The sequence below is a fragment of the Apteryx mantelli genome, chromosome 9 (assembly GCF_036417845.1).
Source record: "Apteryx mantelli isolate bAptMan1 chromosome 9, bAptMan1.hap1, whole genome shotgun sequence".
Lineage (NCBI taxonomy): Eukaryota > Metazoa > Chordata > Aves > Apterygiformes > Apterygidae > Apteryx > Apteryx mantelli.
This window is the reverse complement of record NC_089986.1, coordinates 24937641-24962342: the sequence shown is the minus strand read 5'-3', so window position 1 is coordinate 24962342 and position 24702 is coordinate 24937641. Positions and strand designations below refer to the sequence as shown.

Sequence of the window (24702 nt, the reverse complement as noted above, 5' to 3'; positions counted from 1 at the left end):
ACTTAATTCATAATGCTACACTCTAATCTCCAGCTCATGGTTTCAGCAGGTGCTTGCACAAGATGCAACTCTTTGGGAGTATTTAGTTTTACAATGTTTCAAGATTTATTTTAAAAAGTCAGTGACAACATCCAGGCTTTTATGCGCAACTATTGCTACAAAGCAATGTGGAAAAGATGATCTCAGCTTCAAACTTCTGATGTCTATCAATAGACATCACATTAGTAACATCAGACAGAAAAAATGAGCCCACTGTTGAGCTCATGAGGCTCAACATCATAGTATCCAAAAGGCTTCCTATAAAGTCAGGAGCAAAGTTAGTAGGAATTTATGTTAATCTCAAGGAATCTGTGACAGTTCTCTCATTTCAGAATCAAAGAGAAAGGTATATTAACATTTTTTTTAGTAGGTAAAAACTTAATTAAAAAAAGTGTCATGGACAAGAATACTGCAAATAAATCTATGAAATTCTCACTTTTATAATCTTGTCAGGCAGCATTTTATAGGCAGAATAATTTCACTAAAATCTGACAAAATAAAGTAGAAAAACAATTAAACAGGAAATACATTACCTCAGTTCTAGGTTTTGAGACTTAGAGTCACAAAGTCGCATTGTTACTGAGTTAGTTGCCTATTTAAAAATTTTGCAGTGCTGGGCTGTAGAGCCTAACTTCAGGAGAACTACATCATTCCAAACTGCAATTCATATAAAGGTTGGTCTCTTTCAAGATCTCTGAGACCCAACTATGACTTTTATCCAATTAATCTGAACACTAACAGGCCTTTTGGATGTTCTGAAACAGTAAGCTCTATAGAATGGTCTCACTTGTCTAATATCCTAAGCTATAACAGTTTAATAATAAAGTTTATTATAAATAATATCAAGACTAATAATATAAATATATATAGTATAATATATAGTATAATATAAATAAAAGTCTAATAATATAAAGTCTAATATAAATAAAAGTCTAATACTCTACGCTATAACTGCTTATGAAACATGCATTTGTTGTTCTTTCCACTGGTCTCTTGGATTTCAATCTATCTATTGAGACCTGAAAACAATTTTAAGGGAAGTCTGTTCAAACTAATTTAGATTTAGATTTAATTTTACTGAGACACTAAAGAAATTAAGATACTATAGTTATTTTACCTACTAACAGGATTTTTACCTGACCATTTTTTCTGACCATGATATTGTCACTGTGTCTGTCACCAATCCCCAGTACGTAAGTAGCTACACAGTAGCCAGCGCAAGACAGAGTAAATTCTTCAATGGCTCGATCCAAGTCATCTCTAAAAACAAAGACAAATAATTGGTGCATATTATTGGTTAGCCATCTCATGCCTTGACACGAAAAAAGATTGTTGCTTGCTTAAACCAGAAACCCATTGGGATGTTGCAAAATTAAACTTATTTGAAAGAAAATAATTTAAAAAGCAGTTATGGAGGATGGGAGAAATGCAAATATTAGAGACAACAGCATCAAGACACAAGAGCTTTTTAGTTTTCTAGAGTCCTCCAGCATTCAGGATTGGGTCATCGTTTGAATTCCAAAGGCAATTTGGATCTGAGCAAGACTTTGCATGCCAAGGAATTTTATATAGATAAGAAAAGTATTGTAGAAATTACCCTAAATTGTATTCCTTCAGCCAGTTTAAGAGAGCATCCTTGTTGAAGGCAGCAGCAGCAGCAACATTGCTACTATTTAACTGAATGTCAGCAATGGTTTCTGAACTAGAAACAGCCTCAATAAGGCCAGAGTGATCTCCAGTTGCTAAACAACCATATGGCAATATCCTGAAACAAAACAGAGATTAATGTTAAAAACAAAAATAATAAGAATGCTTTTTTCATATATCAATATTGTGAGAGGGCTGAATATTCATATTAATTTGAACACTAAACCCTCAGAAGTTAGCACACAGATATTGCTTGGAAAGGTTAAATGTTTTCAACTGATTGCTGGTGGGTTTTTTTCCCAGTTCCATAAATATATAAAGAAATAAATTCTGGGCAATAATTATTTTTCCCTTTTACTTGTAATGTCGTAGGAGAGACTATAGAGGGAGCTATTTCTTTTCATTTATTAATTTACCAGCTAAATGGACAATAAATTTTCATTCATGTTCATTCTAGATAGTAGGTTGTGTAAATGGAAAGCAGGCTCTTTTATGTTTTCTCCTATTTCAATGAAAAATGCTAGAAAATGCTTTTTAAGTATATACCTAAAAATAATATTTTCCAACACTTAATAACTTTAAACATAGAAACCTAATGAAAAACAGGAATGTATCTTGACTGATTTGTAAGAATTTTCTTGTGCATTTATATGCTATGCCTAGTAAAAATATTTACAACAATATATTTGCATTAAAATAAGGAAAGAAAAATAAGGAGAGACAAACATCAAGGAGAGATAATGTCTATATAGATAAGTATATTATTTTTCTAAAGCAGTTCTTTCACTTTTTGAAGAGGAAAAAACAGCAGATTTCCTGAAGGGGGGAAAAAAAAGTCTCCATGCAGTATCTCAGTCCAGATGCCCAAAATGCAAAATGGAGTATGAACTTAGATTTAACATCAATATATACAATGGAAACTTAAAGCAAACTCTTCAAAGGCACTGCATCAGAAGGTGAGGTCTCTGCACTTGTACTAGGCAGATCAGGTGAAGAATATTCCCTCAGTTGTTTGTGGATCCGTGTATAAAGAAATGGATGCCCACGCAAATCCGACTGTGGGATATGAGCAAAGGGGTTGGCATGAACTAACTCACAAGGCTGCACAAAAATTTGTAGGGCATCGTAAATTTGTGTGTGTATGTAGACAGACATGAAGAGAAAGCACAACTGACAACACCTTTGCCAGCATTTCTGTATGTAACAGATATTAATTTTGATTGCTATCCCTTCACTGACACAGTTTATTATCCCAAGCCCTATGGAAAAAAAAATCCAGATGACATTAATGAGAACTTTTTGACATAACAGCTATTAGATAACTGAACATTTTCTCAACAATGATGAAACTGTATTTCTTTAACACACAACTGGAGTGGTTTAAGTACTAATAAACATATAGTTGGGGATCCTTTTTCACTGGCAACAAGGTGAACTGAAAACTGGATTCAACAGGTTATTTAGAGAACACCCAACTTAAAAAAAAAAGTGCAGATTTGGATCCTTCTTTCTGTTTCTATCCTAATCTATTTCCCAGTTAAAAATCCCAACTCTCTAGGCCAAAGGTCCTCACCATGGACAGAAGAGTATCTGTAACAGCCTGCCAGCATTCATGATACAAGGAAGCACTGCCCATCCTTATCACGACATGACAAATGTGAGCCAAGTATTGCCAGGTTAAAGTGCATGCTGGCCCTCTTCCACAGCATTGCAGCCCATCCTACTTGCAGCTTAACTGGGCACATGTCCAACAACTTCCCCTTCAAAAGCAAGCAATGATGAAAGCCTTCAGCCCCTTGAGGACTGCATGCTTACAACTGGAGGAAAAAACATCCTTGTCAGAGAGACAGTTTGACAGGAGTCAAGTTAGGGACAAATCCTCAGGGTCCTTTCCATCTCATCCTGGTCTTTCCGACTTCAACATCTGTCACTGGGATACGTTCCCTGCTTTTTAATGCCACTGAAAGACCGCTGACAGATCAATATACCAATCAAGGGCAGGATATAAAGTTTTCTTTCTTCACTGTATTCTTCTCAAATATCATAAAGAACCTTTTTTCTCCCTCTAATACTGACCCTTATTTCAATAATTTAATTCTCTAAAGCAGTATCTTTCCAAATACAACACCAAGGTCTGGTGCTTTATCAACACACTCTGTAATTTCCAGTACAGTAATTTCAAAATGAAAGAGATTCTTTAGACTTGTAACAAAGGTATTTTTAAATGTTTTTGTAAACTCATTTCATTCATACAGCCCACAACATCAGACTTCACACATATTACAGCAGGTGAAAATGAAAATTCACTACAGACTGGCAATGAAATTAAGAAGTAGTTTGGAGAACTCCCTCTACCTGTCCCAAAAGTAACTGAGTACTGAATACTTTTACAACAGTTTACTACAGTAAACATGACTTGACATAGATCAAATTCCTCAAACTTACTTTTTTCTGTTGCTCTGTTACTTTACTAACTTCTCCTTTAGCACAACTGCAATAAAGCTAAAGCAATGAAGGTACCTCTTGGTGCAAGGATTACTCTCATAAGAGCTGCAACACCATAGACGCCACAAAACAGCATGCTTGGGAAAACAGATGTTATGCTCTTCTGCTGTGATATATTCTTAATATTTAAACATTCCTCATAAAAATAATGGCAAGTTATGTCATCTACTATGATTATGCACACACATGATTACAGGCCTTAAATTTTTTTCCAAGCAAAAATAGCTTGTGAAGTTGTGACTCTTCAGGGGATTTGATTCTCTGAAAGTCTCGTGTTGTCACTCTGCAGATGCAATCTCAATATAAATACTGTTTAACTGAAAAATTTTGTTCCATAATTGCCCATATTTGAAGTAAAAAAACACAACTAAAAGATAAAGTATACAAAGAACCTGAGGAAGTTCAGTTCCGCATTGTCACTAACTTCTTAGGCCAACTATTTCCTGCTGAATTTTAGGGTAACAGTTTGTCTTAGAAATGAATAGGTAGGGTTTTGTTTTTTGTTTTTTTAAGTACTGGGATTAATGAAGCAATGTGGGTTTTGTGGTTTTATAACTGCTCTCTGGTAATTGACTGACTAATGTCTAAGGTGACCTGAATTCTGACTCTAACTTTCTAATGTCAGCGTAATGTTGGTGGATTCGTTGCCATCTGATGGGCGGGTCTGTACTGAGAAGCAGATGCAATCTGCATCTGAAATTTTATTCAACTATGCACTCTGCAGTCCTGATCCAGTGAGAGCCCAGGATGAAGCACCTACTGGAGTATGCTCTTGCTTCCTCCTGTACACATGCATTTCCTTCTCTGATATGAACCCTGGTCTTGTTCCAATATCCACTCAGAATGCACACACAGGAATCTACACAACAGAACACACCACGCATGAAAAAGGCCAGCTTATCCATGAGACAAATTAACTGATCATTAAAAAAAAAAAAAAAAATTCCTCCCTCCCTCTTTAGCTTTGAAGAGCTCAAGAACGATACACACTTGGTGTCTCCCTCCAGATCAGAGAAATCTCACTGGCAATACTGTGCTTGCTTTCGAATCCTAGCAGAAGACACAAACTGGGATAAGATTTCATTTAAAATTACTACCAAAAAAACAACTGTGGATTGCAGTGCAGTTAGAAGGAAACTGATCCTATCTCAGACTCCCTGACAGCAGCATGATTAGTTCCCATTTGATCCATGCTTCACAGAAGCTGCAAAATCTACTGCAGCAAGATATTCCTGATTGGAGTAACTTCTCAGAGAACAGGCTGAGGCAAACGGCAAGTGTTTCTCTTCTTACAGTGGTTAAAGATGTTAGAAGTCCTGTTTTTACTGGAATGGGGTTATCAAACATTTTGTAGTGGAAAAAAGTTAAAAGGCAGAGAACCCATTATGCATCCACAAAAGGAAAAAAGGGAAACAACAGCTTCAGTGAAATCTAAGCCTCGAAGGATGGTATATGGCAAGAAGGAAAGACTCCACTCTTTGGAACGGATGGCTGAAGTTGTGTTTTTCAAGAAAACAGAACTATTTGACACTACTCTTTCTCCTGACACTGATGTCTCTTTCCCAAGCAAAGAGAAGCAAGCCAGAAAGCTCTGACTCATGAACAGTGCAACTCAACTGCAGTAATTCACAGATTTTTGGAGTCAGCTCTTCTTTAGATGCATGTAGACTGCAAACATGGATTAGAGATCACAGTCTTATCACTCCTAGCTGTATCCTTGTGCTTCAGGTGCTGGGAGTGCCTTTTGCCCAACTCTGTTGCCAGTTAGGGCTATTTCAGAGCCCTTCCTTGGCAACTGTCTGGTTGATATCTCTTTGATAGATGTAGAACTGTAGTCCTGCCTCAATCCCAAAGTTTCATTTTACAGTCATAACTAAAAAAAGATGAATAAAAGGAAGATGCTTCTAGTTAAGTAAGGAAATAGAAGAGGCCAATTATAGAAGTTCAATTCTCACTAGGAACTGCCTCTTTCTCCTTTTTTGTTCTTGAGAGAGTTTAAGGAAAATCCTTGGACACAATAGCCACTCAACTTTGTTGAGTTAAAAAAAAATGCATTAGTCAGGGAAAACATATTTAATAACTCCCAAACATCATTCCTGTTTGCCAGACACAGTGTGTGGGCCTGTCTGGAACCACAAACTCCGCTTTTGGGAAGGCAGCAACCAAAAGAATGCCTCATCTGGGATTCCACAGCTGCCAGAGGTTGTCCTTGCCCCTAAATGCTGGATCCGTCTCCTCACAGTCTATTTATAATGACATAAATTATCTAAGTTCCCTCAAATCAGTGTTCAACTTAACTGCAACTAAACACACATTCAGCTACCTCCTAGCAAATGTACACTTCCAGAAGCAATTTATTATTCCACATTCTAACTATATTCCATACTTCATTAAAAGGAATCTTTCTGTAAGTAGCATTTTTTCCTGATGGATAATTAGTTTATAATTTTGCTTATTTGTGTGAGCTGATGTTATGTGCCTTGTGAAACTAACACTATTATGCTTCAACAACAAAATTTGAAAAGATAAGCTCCAAGAATCCAACTGAAACATCTTAAAGATGAATACTGCTAGCCTTACAAACAGTATTTTAAAATCGCAAAGCACAAAGGATTAGAGCTCTATGTTTCACAGGCATACAAGACTGCCTTTATAGCCTACAAACGGCTGATTAAGAAAAAGTGAATTCCAGTATCTTCTTTAGAACTATATTTCTAAGAGAAATTAGATTTGAGAATAGTATTAGCTAAAAATTGTGCACAGGTTTGGCTGGAAAAGCTCCCTCCTTACTAGAGGTTTGTATTATAATGTTGAATAATGCCTGATGTTATTACTTTTTTGAATACTTTAGTATTCATACAAAGGAATCATGCTTATGTTAGTATACGAAGTTAAGAAAGCTGTTTTGTAAGAGACTTTGGAAGATAGAAAGCTATTTCTGCCTGAAAATTGTTTTCTGATATCCAAGTAGCGCTTTATCACGGAAAGAATGCTAAGTGGGATATCAAGATATATGTTGAAGATGCTCACATTGACTGTAGGTCTTTAGCTGTAAACAGAAACATGAGGACTACTCACAGGAGAGGGAAAAAAAGTGGCTATTACAAAAAGTAGTCAAGTTCACTGCTACTTGTACAACTGACTAAAAAATGATTAGCTTCCATGGGAGAACGCATAGCCCTAGAGGCTTAACGAAAGAATAAATGAAAATCCCACAACCCTCCTCATCATTATCTAACGAGTTCACAAATACTGGAAATTACTATGCTTGCAATACCTTGGAAAACTTAGCCACTTCATTTTAAAAGAACTCGTTTTGCAGAAGAAGCAGTGAAAATGAGAAGATTCTTACTGAACTGAGTACTTTTGCCCTAAGAGAATACTTAAATGATGAGTTTCCATTTCTACTATGAGTTTACATCCTCACACAACCTGCTCTGAGGAAAAAACACCCACACAGATCACTTCAATACTACAAAAGTCTCCTTAGTACTAAATACACTAGGAAATCATACTTATTCTCTGCTGATTTTATAACAGCTGGTTTAGAAATATATTCATTTAACTGGCATCTGAAAATACAATTTGAAGTCTGTCACAAACATACACTTATTTGACCAAGTCAAAACTCAGCAGTGATGCAAAAGGTGAAAAGTTAAGAATTATTAGAAAAGGAAAAGAAAACATAGTTACACCAATATAGAAGCATGGAACATAGAAGCCTGCAGTAATTAACGAGATTATCAGGTGGCAGGCATATTTTGGGAGATGGAGATAAAAACCTTGCTGAAGTCAAGGTAAGGACATCTGCTACTCTTCTCCTTCCTCAAATCCAGTCATTTTATCCTAGAAGGCAATCGGGCTAGTCAGGCATGATTCACCATGCTGACTATTCCTGACCATCATAATCTCCCTCATGCAGCCTCTTGCTGCAGTCCTCCTAGAACAGGAACAGCAGCTCTCTCTCTCCTCCTCTTCCAAGCCTCTTGCTTTCATGAAGCCTTTATGTATTTAATACGTAAAAGACAGACATTCCTCTATTAAATTTTCTTAGAAATAGATAGCAAGTATAAATTTTATTTGGACAGGAACACATTCATTTGTGGCCATGGCTGCAAAACTGTATTTTCGTATTAAAAAAAAGGGGGGGGGATGTCTGAGTCTTCCACAAATCTGGTAATTCTCAATGTGACAGTAAAATTCTGTTATAAGGAATCTCAAACCTCCCAGTCCTAGTTCCAGTCCCAGTGTCTCCCTCACCTCCCCCCCCCCCAAATTTACTAATACTTAAAACTACCTAATTTCTTGAGAGGTTTTTGCCTATTAGAGCTACCTATCAGAGAATCTAGATCATGAATTCAACAGCTAACTTTCGGGCAGTAGTGCTCAAACACCAGACAGACTACAAAATGTCTTTGCACAAAGGCCTCTTCACTGGCTGGCAGATTTGTGTTCTATATTTGTACCTCATCTGCATATGCGTATTAGAATCTAAAGAGCTGTAATTCCTCTGATCACTAAGTGAATCCCCATTTATGTTTATGGCAGAAAAATCAACGACAATTAATAGATAAGTTTGTTACATGAAGAGTTTATAAAACACCTCATTTTGAAAAGGTCACTCACAACAACAACAAAATTCACAAAGCCTGCCCGCTGGACCCTTAAGTCACAGAATCACAGAATCACAGAATGGCTGAGGTTGGAAGGGACCTTGGCAGATCATCTAGTCCAACCCCCCTGCTCAAGCAGGGTCACCTAGAGCACATTGCACAGGGTTGCATCCAGGCGCGTTTTGAATATCTCCAGAGAAGGAGACTCCACCACCTCTCTGGGCAACCTGTGCCAGTGCTCTGTCACCCTCACAGTGAAGAAGTTTTTCCTCATGTTAAGATGGAAGTGTCTGTGTTTCAGTTTGTGCCCGTTGCCTCGCATCCTGTCGCTGGGCACCACTGAAAAGAGTCTGGTCCCATCCTCTCGACACCCTCCCTTCACATACTTGTACACATTGATAAGATCTCCTCTCAGCCTTCTCTTCTCCAGGCTAAACAGGCCCAGCTCTCTCAGCCTTTCCTCATAAGAGAGATGCTTCAGTCCCCTAATCATCTTTGTGGCCCTTCGCTGGACTTGCTCCAGTAGTGCCACATCCCTCTTGTACTGGGGAGCCCAGAACTGGACACAGTACTCCAGATGTGGCCTCACCAGGGCTGAGTAGAGGGGGAGAATCAAGAATTATTTCTTTACCTCATACAAGGCTTTTTATCTGGATGACTTTCAAAAGAAGAAAATGGTATACTGAAAAGAACAGGGCAGTTAATAATCAATATGGCAACTTACAGGCACCATAAGAGATATGGTGCACCAGGACAAACATCCTTTTTGTACAATAAACAAAAAACCCAATGTTTCACTTCACATCTTCCACTATTTCTTTCCAAGGCTAAATTCTTTTGTAATGTGGGCCATTTGAAGAATGCACTGCAAAGAGAAGCCATCTGATTAGCTAAGGTGACCGTTTTCTATAGCCTGTTCACCTTGGCTATGACAACTGAAAGCTTTGTGCATCATTATAGAAGTTTAGAAAGGGGAGAGGTGGGAAGAGATACAAAAACAGAAAAACTTTACTGGTAGAAGCAGACTCTCCATCCAAATAAACCAGCCCTGAAGAGATCCTTACCGGAGATCCAAACCAGCTTCTTTCCAAAGTACATCCATCAAACGCAATATTTGGAGTGTCAACATGTCCTGCCGGAGATCTGTAATGGAAAGTTGAAAACGCTACATCAATTTCTGATTGTATTGTAGACAAACTGTGTACCATCTCTAAGGCTTTGAGAAACAGCTATCTAAAAACCCTTGTCAATCCTAAAAGTTAAAGGGCTGTTAACAATAATTATATCATCCCGACTGATAAAATTTATGCTTTGGAACACAATCAGTAGAAAATGCTTAATTTGCTTATCAGTGCTAGAGTAATGCATGTTTAAATTATGGCAATACAGAGCAACATAGCTTAAGTCCAAGTGTGGGAATGAAGGAGAAAGAATTATTTTAAATTGTCGACATTTCTTACCATCACCGTTTTTAAAGATGATCCCTACAAGATCTCCCCCAAACATTTTATTGTTGTATACTATCCACAGAGGTTTCATTTTAGAATCCATATATTTACACTTCTCGACACTAGAAGAAGATACAACAAACATTTTAGTCAAATAGAAATAATTCAATTGAGCAGGATTAAACATTGTTCAAAGCAGGACAGAAAACGTAGACTTCCTGTTTGGAAGTCCTTAAATGTTATCTCTGCTTTCATTGTGCTATTATTCTATCAGTGCTTACCAAGTAATGAACATATTTGTTATATATCAAATGAATTAGATACCATGATTGGCATACATACATCTTACATCTAAATTAAGCACCCACATTTTCAGAGAAAATATATAATCTTCCTTATATCCTCTCTCACCTATTTTTAGAGTTTTATGTTTAAGTGCTGTTAAATGTTTTAATGGTTTTTGTCCTTATTGTTGTAAACAGAAGCCAAGAACACAGTCTAATTCACTTTAGGGTTATATTTAAATATGATTATCTATGAGGTCAGATAATACCAAGGGTATTAAGTTTTAAGGCAAACTGCAAAAATCTTCAAACTTAACTGATATCTTAACCTTAAGACGGTGAAGGTTTGCTCAGTCAGCTAGGAAGATTCCCAACAGACTTTCTCTCACCCTAGAAAATGTATCTTGTTAGCACATCTGCTGAACAATATAGTCAAAAGAAGTTAACATACATGTACCTTCTGCTTTACTATTTCCCTAAAAAAGCTACAGTGAACTGTATTCATTCACTCATTCTTAACTTACTGTAGTTCTGAAAGTATAACAGAAGGATTCAGAGGAGACTGGAGGTCAGAAAGTGCTTCCCTGTAAGCATTTTGTTTCAAACACGTGTGCATTGCATCTTTTCCTTTTGCTTTGCTTTGTTTCATGGCATTCAGCTTAATTAGACTATTTAAAGTCTTCATTTTATTAAGGGCTTCCACCTGAAAGAAATACTTTAAAGTTATCCCACATAATACAATACACAGAATCCCATTTCAAAACCAATCTTAAAGTAGTTAACCACAGCATTAAGTAATTTTATAGCTTCTTTAAAAACAGTAACAATAGATGGCAATGAAGATTGCATTTCGAAAAATATATGAAAATAGCCTTTTCTAAAGCAGCCACGTCCCCGAAGTCCTAAATTTATAAGTAATAAGGATAAATAAAAATCCAATAAACTTCATGTCACTTGAAAGTGAGACTTAATATTTTCCAAAAATGTATGAGATACTTTAATGTATGATACATTTATACAAGTTCCTTCTTCAAAATACAAAGCCCTTTTTTGGCCACGTACAAATTCAAAAGAGCATATAACATAGGTGTTACTATCCATACTGAAGTCAACAGAAATATTGAGTGCTTCATACCTTTACAAAACCAAACACTATTTGAAGTAAAGTAGGGATGCCGGTATTTCATTCTATGTGCTCAGTTCTAAATGCACCGACTAATTGCACACAATATGATACAGCTATACACGCAGACAATTTTCACATACAAAACATCACATGCTTAAGTTTTGCAGAGCAGACTCTTAAATATCAGCTTATTAAAATCCTGCTGAAGTTGAGCATAAGCTTTAATACTCTAATCAATTAGGCCATTCATAATCATAATGTATTATCTAAGCAATACTTTCACAATGTGCAATAAGGCAATTATTTACAGCCATACAGGTGGGTTTAACCCTTTTTTCCCCCTTCTCCTGTTTTGGCAAGCTTTTTATTGGTACATACCACGTAAGAAAACAAGTAAACTAGCTGCAGAGACATAAACGTACATAACATTAACATGGCAAAGTCCCTTGGCAACAAACCTACAGCACATTTAAAAAAAAAATCATTTCTACGCTGCATCTACATCTAAGCCAGTTGTTAGCTGATCATAAAATAATTATAACCATAAGCCATATTTACAGGAGCCATAATTAACTTGCTCAGTAATATGCATATTCTCTATTAAATAGTATCAATTCAATACTTGCAAAAATTGATTTCTATACAAGGAAGCTTCAGTCTAACTTGTAAGGTGCTGAGTCAAAACTTACCGCTTTAACAGATAGACTGAACCCTGTCAGGCAGGATGCTGTGGAAATTGTATGCAGTTTGATTAGAAAAGTGAGGCAGTGGAGACCTGCCAGGTCAGCCATCTGTCAAAACCAAATGCACTCTGCTTTTCCACTATTCTAGGAGCTGTACAAACATCACTCACAAGGGAACAAAATGGAACCTGTGCTGTACAAACAGGAACTTTTTGAAGTATTTCTACTTTGAATTTCTTCCGTGTTTGCACAGTTGGGAATTTTTTTGCCCCTTCTTTGATTCTAGTGACATTTGTTTCCTGTGAAGTGCACAAAAACTTTACCGACCTCAGGTCTATTGCTTAAAGCATTTCATCACCTCATCTTTTTACGATTTTGACAATACTAACAAGCACGCTTTTGTAAGAGACAACTTTTCAATGCTCCGTGAACTACAGTAGTAAAGAGTACAATGGTACATTCCTGTCTCCTTTGCCCCTTGAGGCATAGTTTCAATGTAGACAGCATCAGAACTGTAATAAACAACTGTCAGACAACATCTACCGGGGGTTTTTTTGTGACTATTTTAGCTGATATAGCAAATATATTAATTTGAGAGAGATCTTTTCTCACAGATTTTAAAGCAGTAATCTAATCTAAATTAACTTGTTAAAATTATGTTAGAGCCTTCAATATTAGAGCCTTAGAGTGTCTCTGCAATGACCTGCCAATACGCTTATGTACTTAAGCATATTTAAAAAGCAAACCACTCTCCTCTTTTTTTTTTTTTTTTTTACTGGTACATCTATATTAGCACTAAAATGAATATCTGGTTTACTTCAACACGTTTATTTCCAGGGAATACTACATTACAGCACAACTTCAGTTTGTTTGCATCACTACTTTTTAACAAAAGCCAAAGCTGTAGGAAGTAATCCTGGAGTCACCTAGATAACGTTTACATAAAAAAGTAATAGCTTTTCTTGCTGAAAGAGCTCAAGCTGCTCTTGCTGAAAAGAAAAAAAGAAAAAAAAGTTTTAAGGGCACTTCTTCAGTTAATAATACAGACAGTCTACTGCCTTGCCCAGAGCATATGCATGCTGCTGGAAGTATCTTGCATGCTTCAGAAGACCATAGCTCCTGCTCTGAGGCCCAACAGAGCAGGCTGCTTTCTGTGCCAGAGATGGCTGCTCCATTACTATATCCATTTCCTTCTCTCTTTTTCCTTTTTATCCCCCTCAACAGTTGTACTTTTTCAAGGTAACCAATATGCCCCATAGGATCAATGGAATAGTTATTTAAGTTATAAACTAGAATAAGTCACGACTGAAAGCAAGGGGGAGTCTATACCTGTTTAGCAAGCACTTTCATGTGTGCAACGCTTCCTCGGCAGTAAGCTTCAAGTATCAAACCGAACTGTACTGAAACAGCAGGGATATGAACCTCTGACCTATAAGGGAACATAACAGGAGAAAAGCTTCTTGTTTATCAAGATAGACCACATCATTTTACATTTTACAGATCAGTATTCTATAAACCATTAACACAGAAAAAGTGCAACTGAAAACAAAACACCTCATTGTCAATTAGATAAAATAAAATAAAAAGCAGATTTAATAAGAAGCAACATAACACTTATGGACTGAATTCTCATGAGAAAGGGCTAGTTTCAATGCATACCACTTGTTTCAAGGTCTAGAACTGTTCCAGAGGCAATAGTTTAAGAGGTAGTGATTAGATATTTGTTTTCAGGAACCTCTTTTACTGCAAAAATTAGTACTGATAAGCTCTAGATGATCATATTGGGAGGCAGGGCTGTGTTAAACTGGGTAATCTCAAATATTCATAAGGGCAAAAACAAAATTTCCCTGAGGAGGAACAACTTGAAACAACCCCCCAGACATTAGAGCAAAGCTAGTTATCCTCCAACACATTTTTGTATAGTACTTGCTCTTTTAATTTAGAAAGATTAAAATAAGCAAGTTGGATTTTGAATACAGAATCAAGCTATAGCCCATGCCACAAGGTATCTGCCATTCATGGAACTGGTCCTCAAAAAGAAAAAGCTACACACTGAACTGCTCTGATTTTCTGTTAGTCTCTCAATATAATTTTTTCCCCCAGTTGTGAGGTATAAATATTGTATTTTCACTGCAAGCACAGCAAAAACATAAAGATTAAATTTATATACTAACCTAACTCATCAGTTAGGTAGGGCTGAATGCACTTTGGAATGCTTTCTTCAAACAATGGATGACAAAATACAATAATATATTTTTAATTATGGGCTTCCTTTGATCTATAAATGCCAAAGGTAAAGAAACACAAGGAAGAGGACTACAGTCATTTCTTATGGACAAAAATAGCTCATTTAGAAAAATCCTCAAGAAAGCATATTTGAAAGAAATCTCTTGATCTGCCTACTGCAACTCCAACAAGGCATGATAGGTTTAGAAAGAGGGAAGGGAGAAGTTCTTACCTTAGATGCCAAAACAACATCTGCCCTATTCTCCTATTAGCGAGTGCTCTCTCTAATAGAAATCTGGAGAGAGCACAATCAAGAAAAGGTTCATATTTCAGGACTTGCACAAGTTGAAGAAGATACTGAGAGAGCTCTTCATCACTAGAATGAGGCACATAAAAGCAGTTAACAACAGAGGACTTAGATTAACGATATTCTAGAAATCCACAGGCACATTGCAAATCCAGCTATAACAGACCTAGTTTCAATAGCAAAAGCGTCCCAATCTTTCAGTCACATGGAAAAGAAAAATAATGCACAACTGAGTGCAAAATTGCCAGGTGGATTGATTAATCAGTCAGTTATGACTCTGAAAGAATCTTAAGTATCACCTCTAGGCTGAGGTTTTTACCAGCTGTCTTCAGTAGACTTTTTAAAGAATTTGGAAATTGATTTTTGATACTCAGTTGAACACAACTTTGCTTCAGAGACAGAACTAAGAATACTAAGTCCAGATGTAACAATTCAACATTATTAGGCTAGCCCAACAGCTAAATTACTTGTTTACATTCGAAAGAAGTCAAAATATTTTTTTTTCCAAAAAATCTAGCCTTGACCATTAAAAAAAAATTAATCATTAAACTATTCACCACAGCAAATTTAGAATTCAAGGACAGGAAATAAGCAGTAATGCTGCAAATGATAAGGCTAAACAAATCTTGCCTCAGGTTACAGTGAACAGCAAAATTATATATGATAAAGTAAGAACTGCAGATAGCAAAGGCTACCCTGAAGAACAAACAAATCCATAGTTCTCATTTTTTTAATCATAAGTTACAGCTTACATTTCTATTAAATGATGCAGATAATACCCGACAGTGAGTGAGAGGTGGCTGGATAGCAGTCCTTATAGTATTTGACTCTTAATATTTTGTCCCCTCATTATGAAAAAGTTCTAACACTGTCTTGCTTTCCCTTTGTCCAAAAAAGATGAGAACACATATCCTCTCTTTGGGAAAAAGGACACTGGTTGTGTCCTCTTAATAGTATGGAACAGCAGAAAAACACGGTTTTATTTGGCTACCATTTTGCTTATCTAGAAAGGATGCTTTACTTGGGCACCTGTATGTGGCAGGCAGCCTGTTGAAATCGTCTGTCTTTGGGTCTTTTTTTTTTTCCTGTTGACAAACAGAATTAAGTTTTCCCCCCAGTAATTCTTGAACTAATACAACATACTCACCTCATTTGCTTTAAACAACCCACTGCATATTCTCTCACATACTGGTCTGGGTAATTGAAATCCAACAATTCTAAGGCTTCTCTAGGCGGCAGCTTGGGCCATATCTGAAGAAGAGCCTGAAGCTGTTTTAAAAAGAAGGCTATTAGGTTACATGTAAAGTAACTACTTTGAAAGCAGAAAGCATAGCTGCCTTTGGATAAAGTATTCATACTAACAGAAGGAGATTATGGACCGACCTGATTACAAAAAGAAAAATAATTGTGGGCAAACAGCCCCATTTCTGATGAAGTTTCTTGCCCTTTAAAGTTATCCAGATTATTTTTTGGCAACAGGTCTTGTTTACATTTAGTCAGAAAAATCTGTTTCTTCATACATAGACATGATGCACAGTAAACAAAAATTAGGTAACCCCAGATGCATATGTTTTATAAACAGTTTCAATAAAATTTAAAGAATGTTTTGTTAAAGCTTTCATAAATATACATAATATACATAATATACATAAATATTTTGGTAATGTTAAAAGCTTTTCACAAAAAAAATTATTGCAAGGTTTTTGTTTAGAGAAGTCTTTACCAAAAATATATAGCCACCTTAACTGGTATAGCATTTTCCCCACATGCACTGTGAATAGTTATGGGATTAAATTGCAGAAAGGATGAGTCAAGTTAGATATGTAAAAAAAAAATTCCTAATGCTCAAGACAGTGATGTGCTGGAAAAAACTACAAGAAACACTAGTGTATTTATTTCAGACTACTAAGAACAAAAATATGTGGAAGTCTCACAAGAAACTTTTTTTTACTGAATTATTAATGAAGCTACCCACTAAGGAGATGTATATATATACACATACATGTGTGTATACGTACACACACATACACACATAAATATACATGCATATTTAATAATATGCATATAGTCATATGACTGAAAGCAGTACACTAATAGTGGAAATAAACAAGTCTGAATGTGTAAATGTAATATCAACAGCATAAGATCTTTCCTCTCTTTAGCAACTAGTCATAATTCATGATAAAAATCTCCTTTCCTACAAATTCGATAATACAAATATTTCATAGTAAATTGAAAATTATAAAATCTGAATGATTAAAATGACCTTAGTTTTCTCCCAAGTTAGTGGCCCTTTTACATCCACAGTGAAAATCTCCATTTTCTGCTATATGTCATAGTACAATTAGGATTTTCAGTTCAAGTATGAGAAACAGGTATGAGTTCATAATATTAACCTTCATTTAATATGCAGTTTCCTAACACCATTTAAACACTATAGGGACCAAATTCTGAACTGGTTAATCTGTGCAGTTTTGTGAACTTCAGAAGACTAGAAAAAGGTACAAATCAATCAAAACGCAAATCCAGTGGCCATGCTACAATTCCAGAAGGGGGGAAAAAAAACAGTGCAACTGTTTTCATGAGCAAATACTTATTGCAGCAACACAGGCAAGATTCATAAAGATGTAAAATAAAATTAAAGATGTTTCTGAATATAGATGCCCTTTTATAGCCTGAAAGGATCAGTGACACCAGTCCTTATGTCAAGAAGTACTCACTACAGCCATCAGCACTTAAGTATCATGAATACTACTACTAAAAATCCAAAAACAAAAAACCCCTGACAGTCAATACCATAAAACAGATGCTGAAAATGCAAACAGCAACCATGCCTGTCAGAGACAGAATAAGAAACTTCAAAACAAATGTATCAGGACTCCTAGACAACCTACTTGAAATCAGGTGCAGAAAAAAAAGTACAGAAATATTCTGTTAATGATGGATGATAAAAATTAACTCATGTTTTCAGACTGCAGTTCTCGGTTAAAGTGGCATGACATGCCCCAAATTAGGCAATGAATTTTGAAAGTCACAGTCTACAGTAAGAACATTCATCGCGAAGCATATTAGAAGGTACAAACCTCATTTTGACTGTACCAGCCCTCAATTGTTAAAATTATTTCAGAGGTTATTAAAATGAGAAAACGTTAAGTGATATGACCTGTGAAACTGCCAAGAAAATCCCCCAAATACATACTGCTCTGTTTACATTCTTCCTTGGAGCTTTTATTAAGAGAGAAGTGCAGTCCAACTAGCTTCACATCCCAGGTGGGCAGCAAAGTGCTCAAATGCACAGGTCAAAGGATATTAGATATTAGATATACTCCTGCAATCATCTGGACTAAAGAAACATACATCAAAGTGCCCTCAGCTGCTTAGACAACAGAGGGACAGCTCTGAAGAGCTCCCAAGTACATCTAGTTTATAAAGAAATTTTACATTTCAAAATATCCACTAATATGCGTTTCAGGTTTTAAAAGTTATCTGCCTAACGGACATGTTAAAACCGTATATACATGAATTACTGCATCGTTCTCCTTACAGTCTGCAGCTCCTCACAAATTCAATTCTCGGCAATGAGCTAGAGATTTAAAGAAAGCTGAAGTCTAATTGGCCTTAGTCTATCAATTTATTTTCTGTCAGAAAAAAACAACCAAACAAAACCGAACAAAAACAAAAAAAAGCCACACCACACACAACCAAAAGCCATGATTTCTTCCCTAACAAGACAAGTTTACTATAACATAGAATAAAATACAGTTAAGCATAGATCAGGATTTTTATTCCAGTTATTTCAAACATTTCAAAAGTCAACTCTGAGCAGCTGTACTTTCTCTAGATCTAGTTAATGATGGTGCCACCTCACCAAAAGTTGGTTGTTTTTTTTTTTAAGGTTTAGTTTCTGTTTTGAGAATAAATATTGTTTACGTACTCTGCCAACAGGTTCTGCCATCCTACCACTGGGCTGAGTGAAAAGAATAAGGGTAAACACATAGGGAATTCATCCAGTGCAACTTTTCCATTATAACATTGCAATACAGTAAGAGATTGTATGAAATATATGTGGTAATTAATACAAGAAAGCTGCTTTGATCCATTGTACATAACTTTATGGACCACTGAAGTAATAGATTAAAGATGTTTTACCATCAAATATTTCCTCCTCCCCCCCAAAAAAATTACTTTTGAGATGTAATAACAGAAACAGAAACGTAGTTCATTTTTCTTCATTTTTCTTGACAACAGCTCTTTTTAAAACTTTTTGCCCTAAGTATCAGGTTTTCACTGAAATACTTGTTGTGAACAATAGGCTTTTCCAACACTTCTAGTACCAAGGCACATATGTTGTTATATTAGTGCAAGTATTACAATATATAGCTAGTATTCAACATATGTAATAATAACAAGGGATAAAATACGAGTCCCACTGATTTCGGAATCCATAAAAAAAAATTGCTGTCTTCCCTCACCAGGGAAAGTAAGTTAGTGGAAGTACTTAAATGTCGAAGTGCTACAGAATTATCTGGAGTGTTTCAGAATTCAGATATACTATCACTGCTGCCAAAAATCATACTCAAATACACCACACTACTGTCTTGACATAAGCAAACAGGAATACAACATACCTTCCAGAGAGTACACAATAATAAGCAAGATGACTATCTATTTTCAGCCACTAATTTAATAAAATCCTTTATGCCATTTTATCTGTATTTCTATATTCCCAAATTTAAAGCACCTTTTGAGCTGTAAAAGAATATCTATACTTCAAATCACTTTTCAAAACCTTAGTACCAAAGGCCAAACCTCAAAGGTCCCAGTAACTGATCAATATACCTTTTACATTTTTTAACAAGTAAACAAATACCTGCTCATATTTTTACAATTCATATTTCTGGATAACTTTTAATAATAAACAATCAATTCAGAAGCACATATTGGAATTAATGAAGAACAAGAGAATTCTTGCATATGAAAAACACAAGCGAGTGAGAAACGTGTGGGTGCTGCCTTTCGTTAGTGTAGTGCTCATTGCACAGACACTGAGCTAGGATGAAATTCCCATCATTTTGTAACTTCTCAGAGTATCTAACTGGTGGGAAGGATTTAGTAGAAAGTAGTCTCTATCCTGGAGGCATACTATGATTCTGTCTGACTGGACAGTCACAAAGATCATACGATGAACAGATGGAAGTTGGAGTTTTCATGGAACAGTTTCCTTTTCTTCCAAAGACAGCTAGCTTGTAAGAGGCAAAGGTCAGAATACTAATCAAGAACACAGATTTATACTATGAACCTTAACCTTTCATAGTAATTGCTTTTTAGCTCCTACTTTAAAAAATAACTTTCCTTTCAAATAATTAGTGTAAGAAATTATTATAAAAATGTCCAAATCACTTTCACACAAGAAAACAAATACTATCTTGGTGTAAGAATCTGCACGAACTTGTGTCATTCAAATGTGCAGTTGTGTCAAGAGTAAGCAGACGAACCACAGTGCCTGGATTCACCGTTACAGTCAGTACTGTGTGTGTTAATACCATCCAGATTTTTATAGCTTTGCTCAACTTGCTGTGTACACAGTCAGACTAAAGTTCCAATACAAATATAGGAATCTGTTAATTTGAGACTTTTAAGTCAGTCTATCAAGCAGGAACAGCCTCACATAAACTTCATATATTTTTCATACATCAAGTCTCCACCTATTCCCAAAAAGCATTACAAGATTTGGATTCTATTTGGGTCAATGAGGCAAAAACACAGACACGCCAAACTCTGTACAGTATAATGAAATAACTTTGCAGAGCTATGTAGCAAACCAATGATAGCTTTACTGTAAATGTAACCTTGTATCACAATTAACACAAATCTTTAAGTCCTTAATTACTTACACAGGCACTTCAAAGGGAACCTATTTGGTCAGACTGCCTCCCTGAGGAGAGCAAGGTACTTTGTCCCACTAGTGTGCACTGTAGCTTTTTGCAAAATCGGCTGCTTCAATGAGGTTTAATTACCCAGTCCAAGACTGGGATTTTCATGGCCTTCGAGCAGTTTAAAATTTTGAATAAAAAGCTTTATTTCAGATCTTGATGATCAGCAACTAAAAATTCCTTGCATGTAAGATCGAAGTTGAGCACAAGATTAAGTTTTGGTAAAGTCAAAGCCTAAGTTACAACCTGGGCAGAGGAGCCAGAGCTGTTGAGAGAACTTTACCAGACCCTTGCAACAGTGCTATAACCTTGCTGTAGCCCTGGACTGGTACTTGTACTTGCCGTCTTTCCAATTCAGAGGATTTCCAAATCAGCCTGTACGAGTACTTTGCATGCTTTTCTCATCGTTCAGAGGATTTCTGAAATGTATTTGGGGATTTTTTTTATTTTTATTTTTTAAAGCAGTAAGCTCTTGCTTATGTGTCCAAACTAAAGAAGTTGTACAATCTTATTTTTATAAACCAAAATTTATTGCACTATTTCAAAATTTCTATGCTTGGGTGGGAAACAAAAAAAACAAAAACAAAAAACAGATTACACAGCCCTCCTCCCAATTTACTCATGCTTGGCTACAGCATTTTTCTCCCACTCTATCATTTCCCTTACCTGAGCAACATCTTCAAGTTTGTTCCACTTTAAAGAGAGCAGCAGTTTTGGCAATGATTGTGGAAAATTTTCACGACAGTCATATCGCAAAGTCCAAATAAGATCCATTTCATTTTCGCAAAGTTGAGATAAGGGATCTCTTTCCATTATTTCTTTCAGCACAACATAAAACTTCTTACCACCTCGACCCTAGAAAATGAGAAACGTGTAACATTTTGATACATTTGGTAAGATTCTAATATTTTACCTCAAACACTGTAAATTCTATACCAGGAAAAACATCAGACAAAACTCATGGAACACAGGGCAATGCCTATTACGCCCTTCTGTCATATCTCAGATTTCTGGAGCCAGTTCTAACAAATGCAACTAATACAGTCAGATTCAAAATTCAGTGTACAGAAGTTTCTGAAAAAATAGCTAAACTTTAGAGTTTATGCCACTAGATGGCGATATTTCTATTTTCCAACTTAACATGAAGAACTTCCTTAGGATGCATATACTTTTTCCTTTTGGTTTTCAAATGAGCAAATTTTATAGCTATACAGATATATTAAGTGTTTTTTTGTTTTTTGTTTTTAAATCAAATGCCAAAAGATACTCTTCCAGCAATAACCAAATGGAAGTATATTTGCGACATGTATGAACACATTTTTTGTCTTCAATTCCAGACTTGTCTTTTCCAGACATTATTTTGGCCCATTTCCTCTCTGAAACATTAACACTAGTACTGATTCTATAAATCAGATTACATGAATGAATCTTCATTTTAAGGATCACAGTGACTTAGGTGCCGCCTTTTGCCTCCAGTCGTACCCTTACGCAAGCTACGAGGAAGGATATATAATTAAAGATATCAACATTAGAATTCCAAAAAGCATTGAAACATAACAGAAACTGCTCCTTCTGGATAATGATGTGGTAGTTGCACCAAATAAGTTAGTTTCAATATATATTTTGGAAGCTATACGGCAATCTTTAAATATCAAAGCCCCCTTTATCTTCACAAAGGCCAAGAAAGTTTCTAAATAATTTTTAAGAGGTAGACCAAAGATCTTTATGGTTTTTTTTTGCGGGGGTGGGAAGGAAAGTTCATGAGAAATGGTAGCTCAAGTCAGTTAGGACTGATAGCAGCAACACACAGCTCATTAAAATAAAATACTGCACAGGTTTCCCAGCTGACAAAATAATCCAACTGCTGCATGCATTAGCTCCCTCCAGGAAGAAGGAGTGCCTGAGCCATGCACTATCTATGCTGAAATCTTTTAAGTAAAAATTATCATGCAAAAATCTCATGTAAAAATTGTTTAAGACAGAAGAGACTTAAAACAGCTAGTTGAACTGAAATAGTTGTTTAGTAAACTAAGTACATACTCTATATCAAAATAAACAGTAAACAAAGTCATAAAAACAATGCGATTCTTGTATCTGAGAATGCTAAACTTTCAAATTAGAAGTCACAATACTAAGTTGACATTCTGCTAGGTAAGAATTCCAATTATTTGTATACTCAGTTGTTCATAACAGAAGTAGTAGCGAGTCTTCACTCTTCCTGAGCACTTTAAGCATCCACTATTATTTATAACTGACATGTTTTTCAAGTAACTGCTTTATTTTTATATATAATGCAATTACTGTTGCTCCTATTGTGTTTTCACCATCTTAAGCTATATTTGCAATCTTCTGTATACTTTTACAATATTTTCCTCAACATTAAGTATACGATATGAAGAAAACAACTTCAGATTTTGCAGATCATTTCAAAATTTGTCTTCAAGTTAGAACCATCCATTTCCTCAAGATCATATAATCATCACATTTAAGAAACTTCTCGTTAGAGACTAATGATCATTTTTGAAAGCACTTATCTGGAAACATCTGACAATCAAGCAAATCACTGTAAAATTGATAAAATTGAGCGCTGTCCCTGCAAATATTTTATGCAACCTGGGAATGCTTTCCAGTTCCAGTGCTAATGGAAATCCAAGCTGTGTCCCATATCTACACCGTAGTAACACCTCTCTCTTCCTCTGACATACAGAAGTGAACTCGCGCACACACACCACATGGCAGCCCTGGTACACTTCGGCCAAACATCCAAGCACACCATCCCATCCCCTGTAAGTGCATATGCAGCCAATAGCATCAAGGTTTGAATGCAGGTAATGCAGAATACATAAAACAATTGCGCTTTCTGACAAAGAAACAGCTACAGTCCTTCTGGAAGCCCAAAATATAATGCAGAAAGTGGATATATATCTGAATTTTGAAGCAGTCCCCAAAGTGGATTAAAGAGCATAAAGCAAGCAGAATTTTAGTTACTCAAGTATTACACTTATTTCTCCTTAGATTGATGCAGAACATAAGTAGCAGCTAATGTTGAAGATATTGCTTTTAGCAGCTGCTTACCGCCATTGCAGCATTGTCACTGCTTCTTGCAATCTCAGCTGCCTTTTCAAGTATCTGCAAAAGATGTTTGTAAATACATTAGATTTAAATTCAAATCTGACTACACTGAAGGCATAAATATCATAGAAATGAGGCAGTTAAGGAATTCTTGCTATCTTTTAGAGAATTACAACACTTATTGTGTATAAAATGATATAACATGGACTTTATACTGTGTTATAGAGAACTGTTAATCTGATATTCACAAATAAGCATTACATAAGAGCAATCCACTCGAGCAATTTGAGAACCAGAGCAATACACTGCAGCCACCTGACCTAAAACAAGGGATGGGGGTGAAGAGAAGGAGGGTCTCCATCTCTAGCATGTAAGCTGCAGAAACAAAAACACATTGGAATTTATGAACTCTTTGCTATTTTTTTATTTTTTAAATCATTCTCTGCAAGTTTTACAGGACAACTCAGCTTTCCTTTTAATGATTTTCATTTTTATCCTTTTACTTCTTCCCTGCCAAGAGGCAACCTTAAAAACAAACACCGACCACCACCCTGACACCGACCACCACTGGTCAGTATTCTTTTTCATTCCTTGGAGGTTTTCTGCTTTTTCCAGGTATCCCTTTTGAGGTAGCTGCCCAGTTAAGTCTGAAGTCCATTTCAGTCGATTTTATTTCCCTCACTCAGAAAACCAAATTCCATGTAGATATTTGGATCTTCAAGTTAAAGAAAATCCAGCCTTCAACCATATCCAATTCCCTGAATTCCTCAGTGACATCCCTAGCTAGTTGTTGCATTTATTAAAATCCCCTCCTCTGAA

At 36.0% G+C, this 24702-nt stretch overlaps 1 protein-coding gene across 1 annotated transcript in view; it reads right to left on the bottom strand.

The window, feature by feature from the left end:
* Positions 1 to 24702, bottom strand: part of PIK3CB (phosphatidylinositol-4,5-bisphosphate 3-kinase catalytic subunit beta) — an 88545-nt gene that overhangs the window by 4285 nt on the left and 59558 nt on the right. Inside the window, exons 12-21 of the mRNA XM_067301938.1 lie at positions 23887 to 23940; positions 21478 to 21666; positions 16026 to 16147; positions 14804 to 14947; positions 13675 to 13774; positions 11061 to 11239; positions 10265 to 10374; positions 9869 to 9947; positions 1637 to 1804; positions 1176 to 1299 (exon numbers count right to left, since the gene is read on the bottom strand). Of these exons, the coding sequence (XP_067158039.1) occupies positions 1176 to 1299; positions 1637 to 1804; positions 9869 to 9947; positions 10265 to 10374; positions 11061 to 11239; positions 13675 to 13774; positions 14804 to 14947; positions 16026 to 16147; positions 21478 to 21666; positions 23887 to 23940 (1269 nt within the window). The remainder of the gene's footprint in view (positions 1 to 1175; positions 1300 to 1636; positions 1805 to 9868; positions 9948 to 10264; positions 10375 to 11060; positions 11240 to 13674; positions 13775 to 14803; positions 14948 to 16025; positions 16148 to 21477; positions 21667 to 23886; positions 23941 to 24702) is intronic.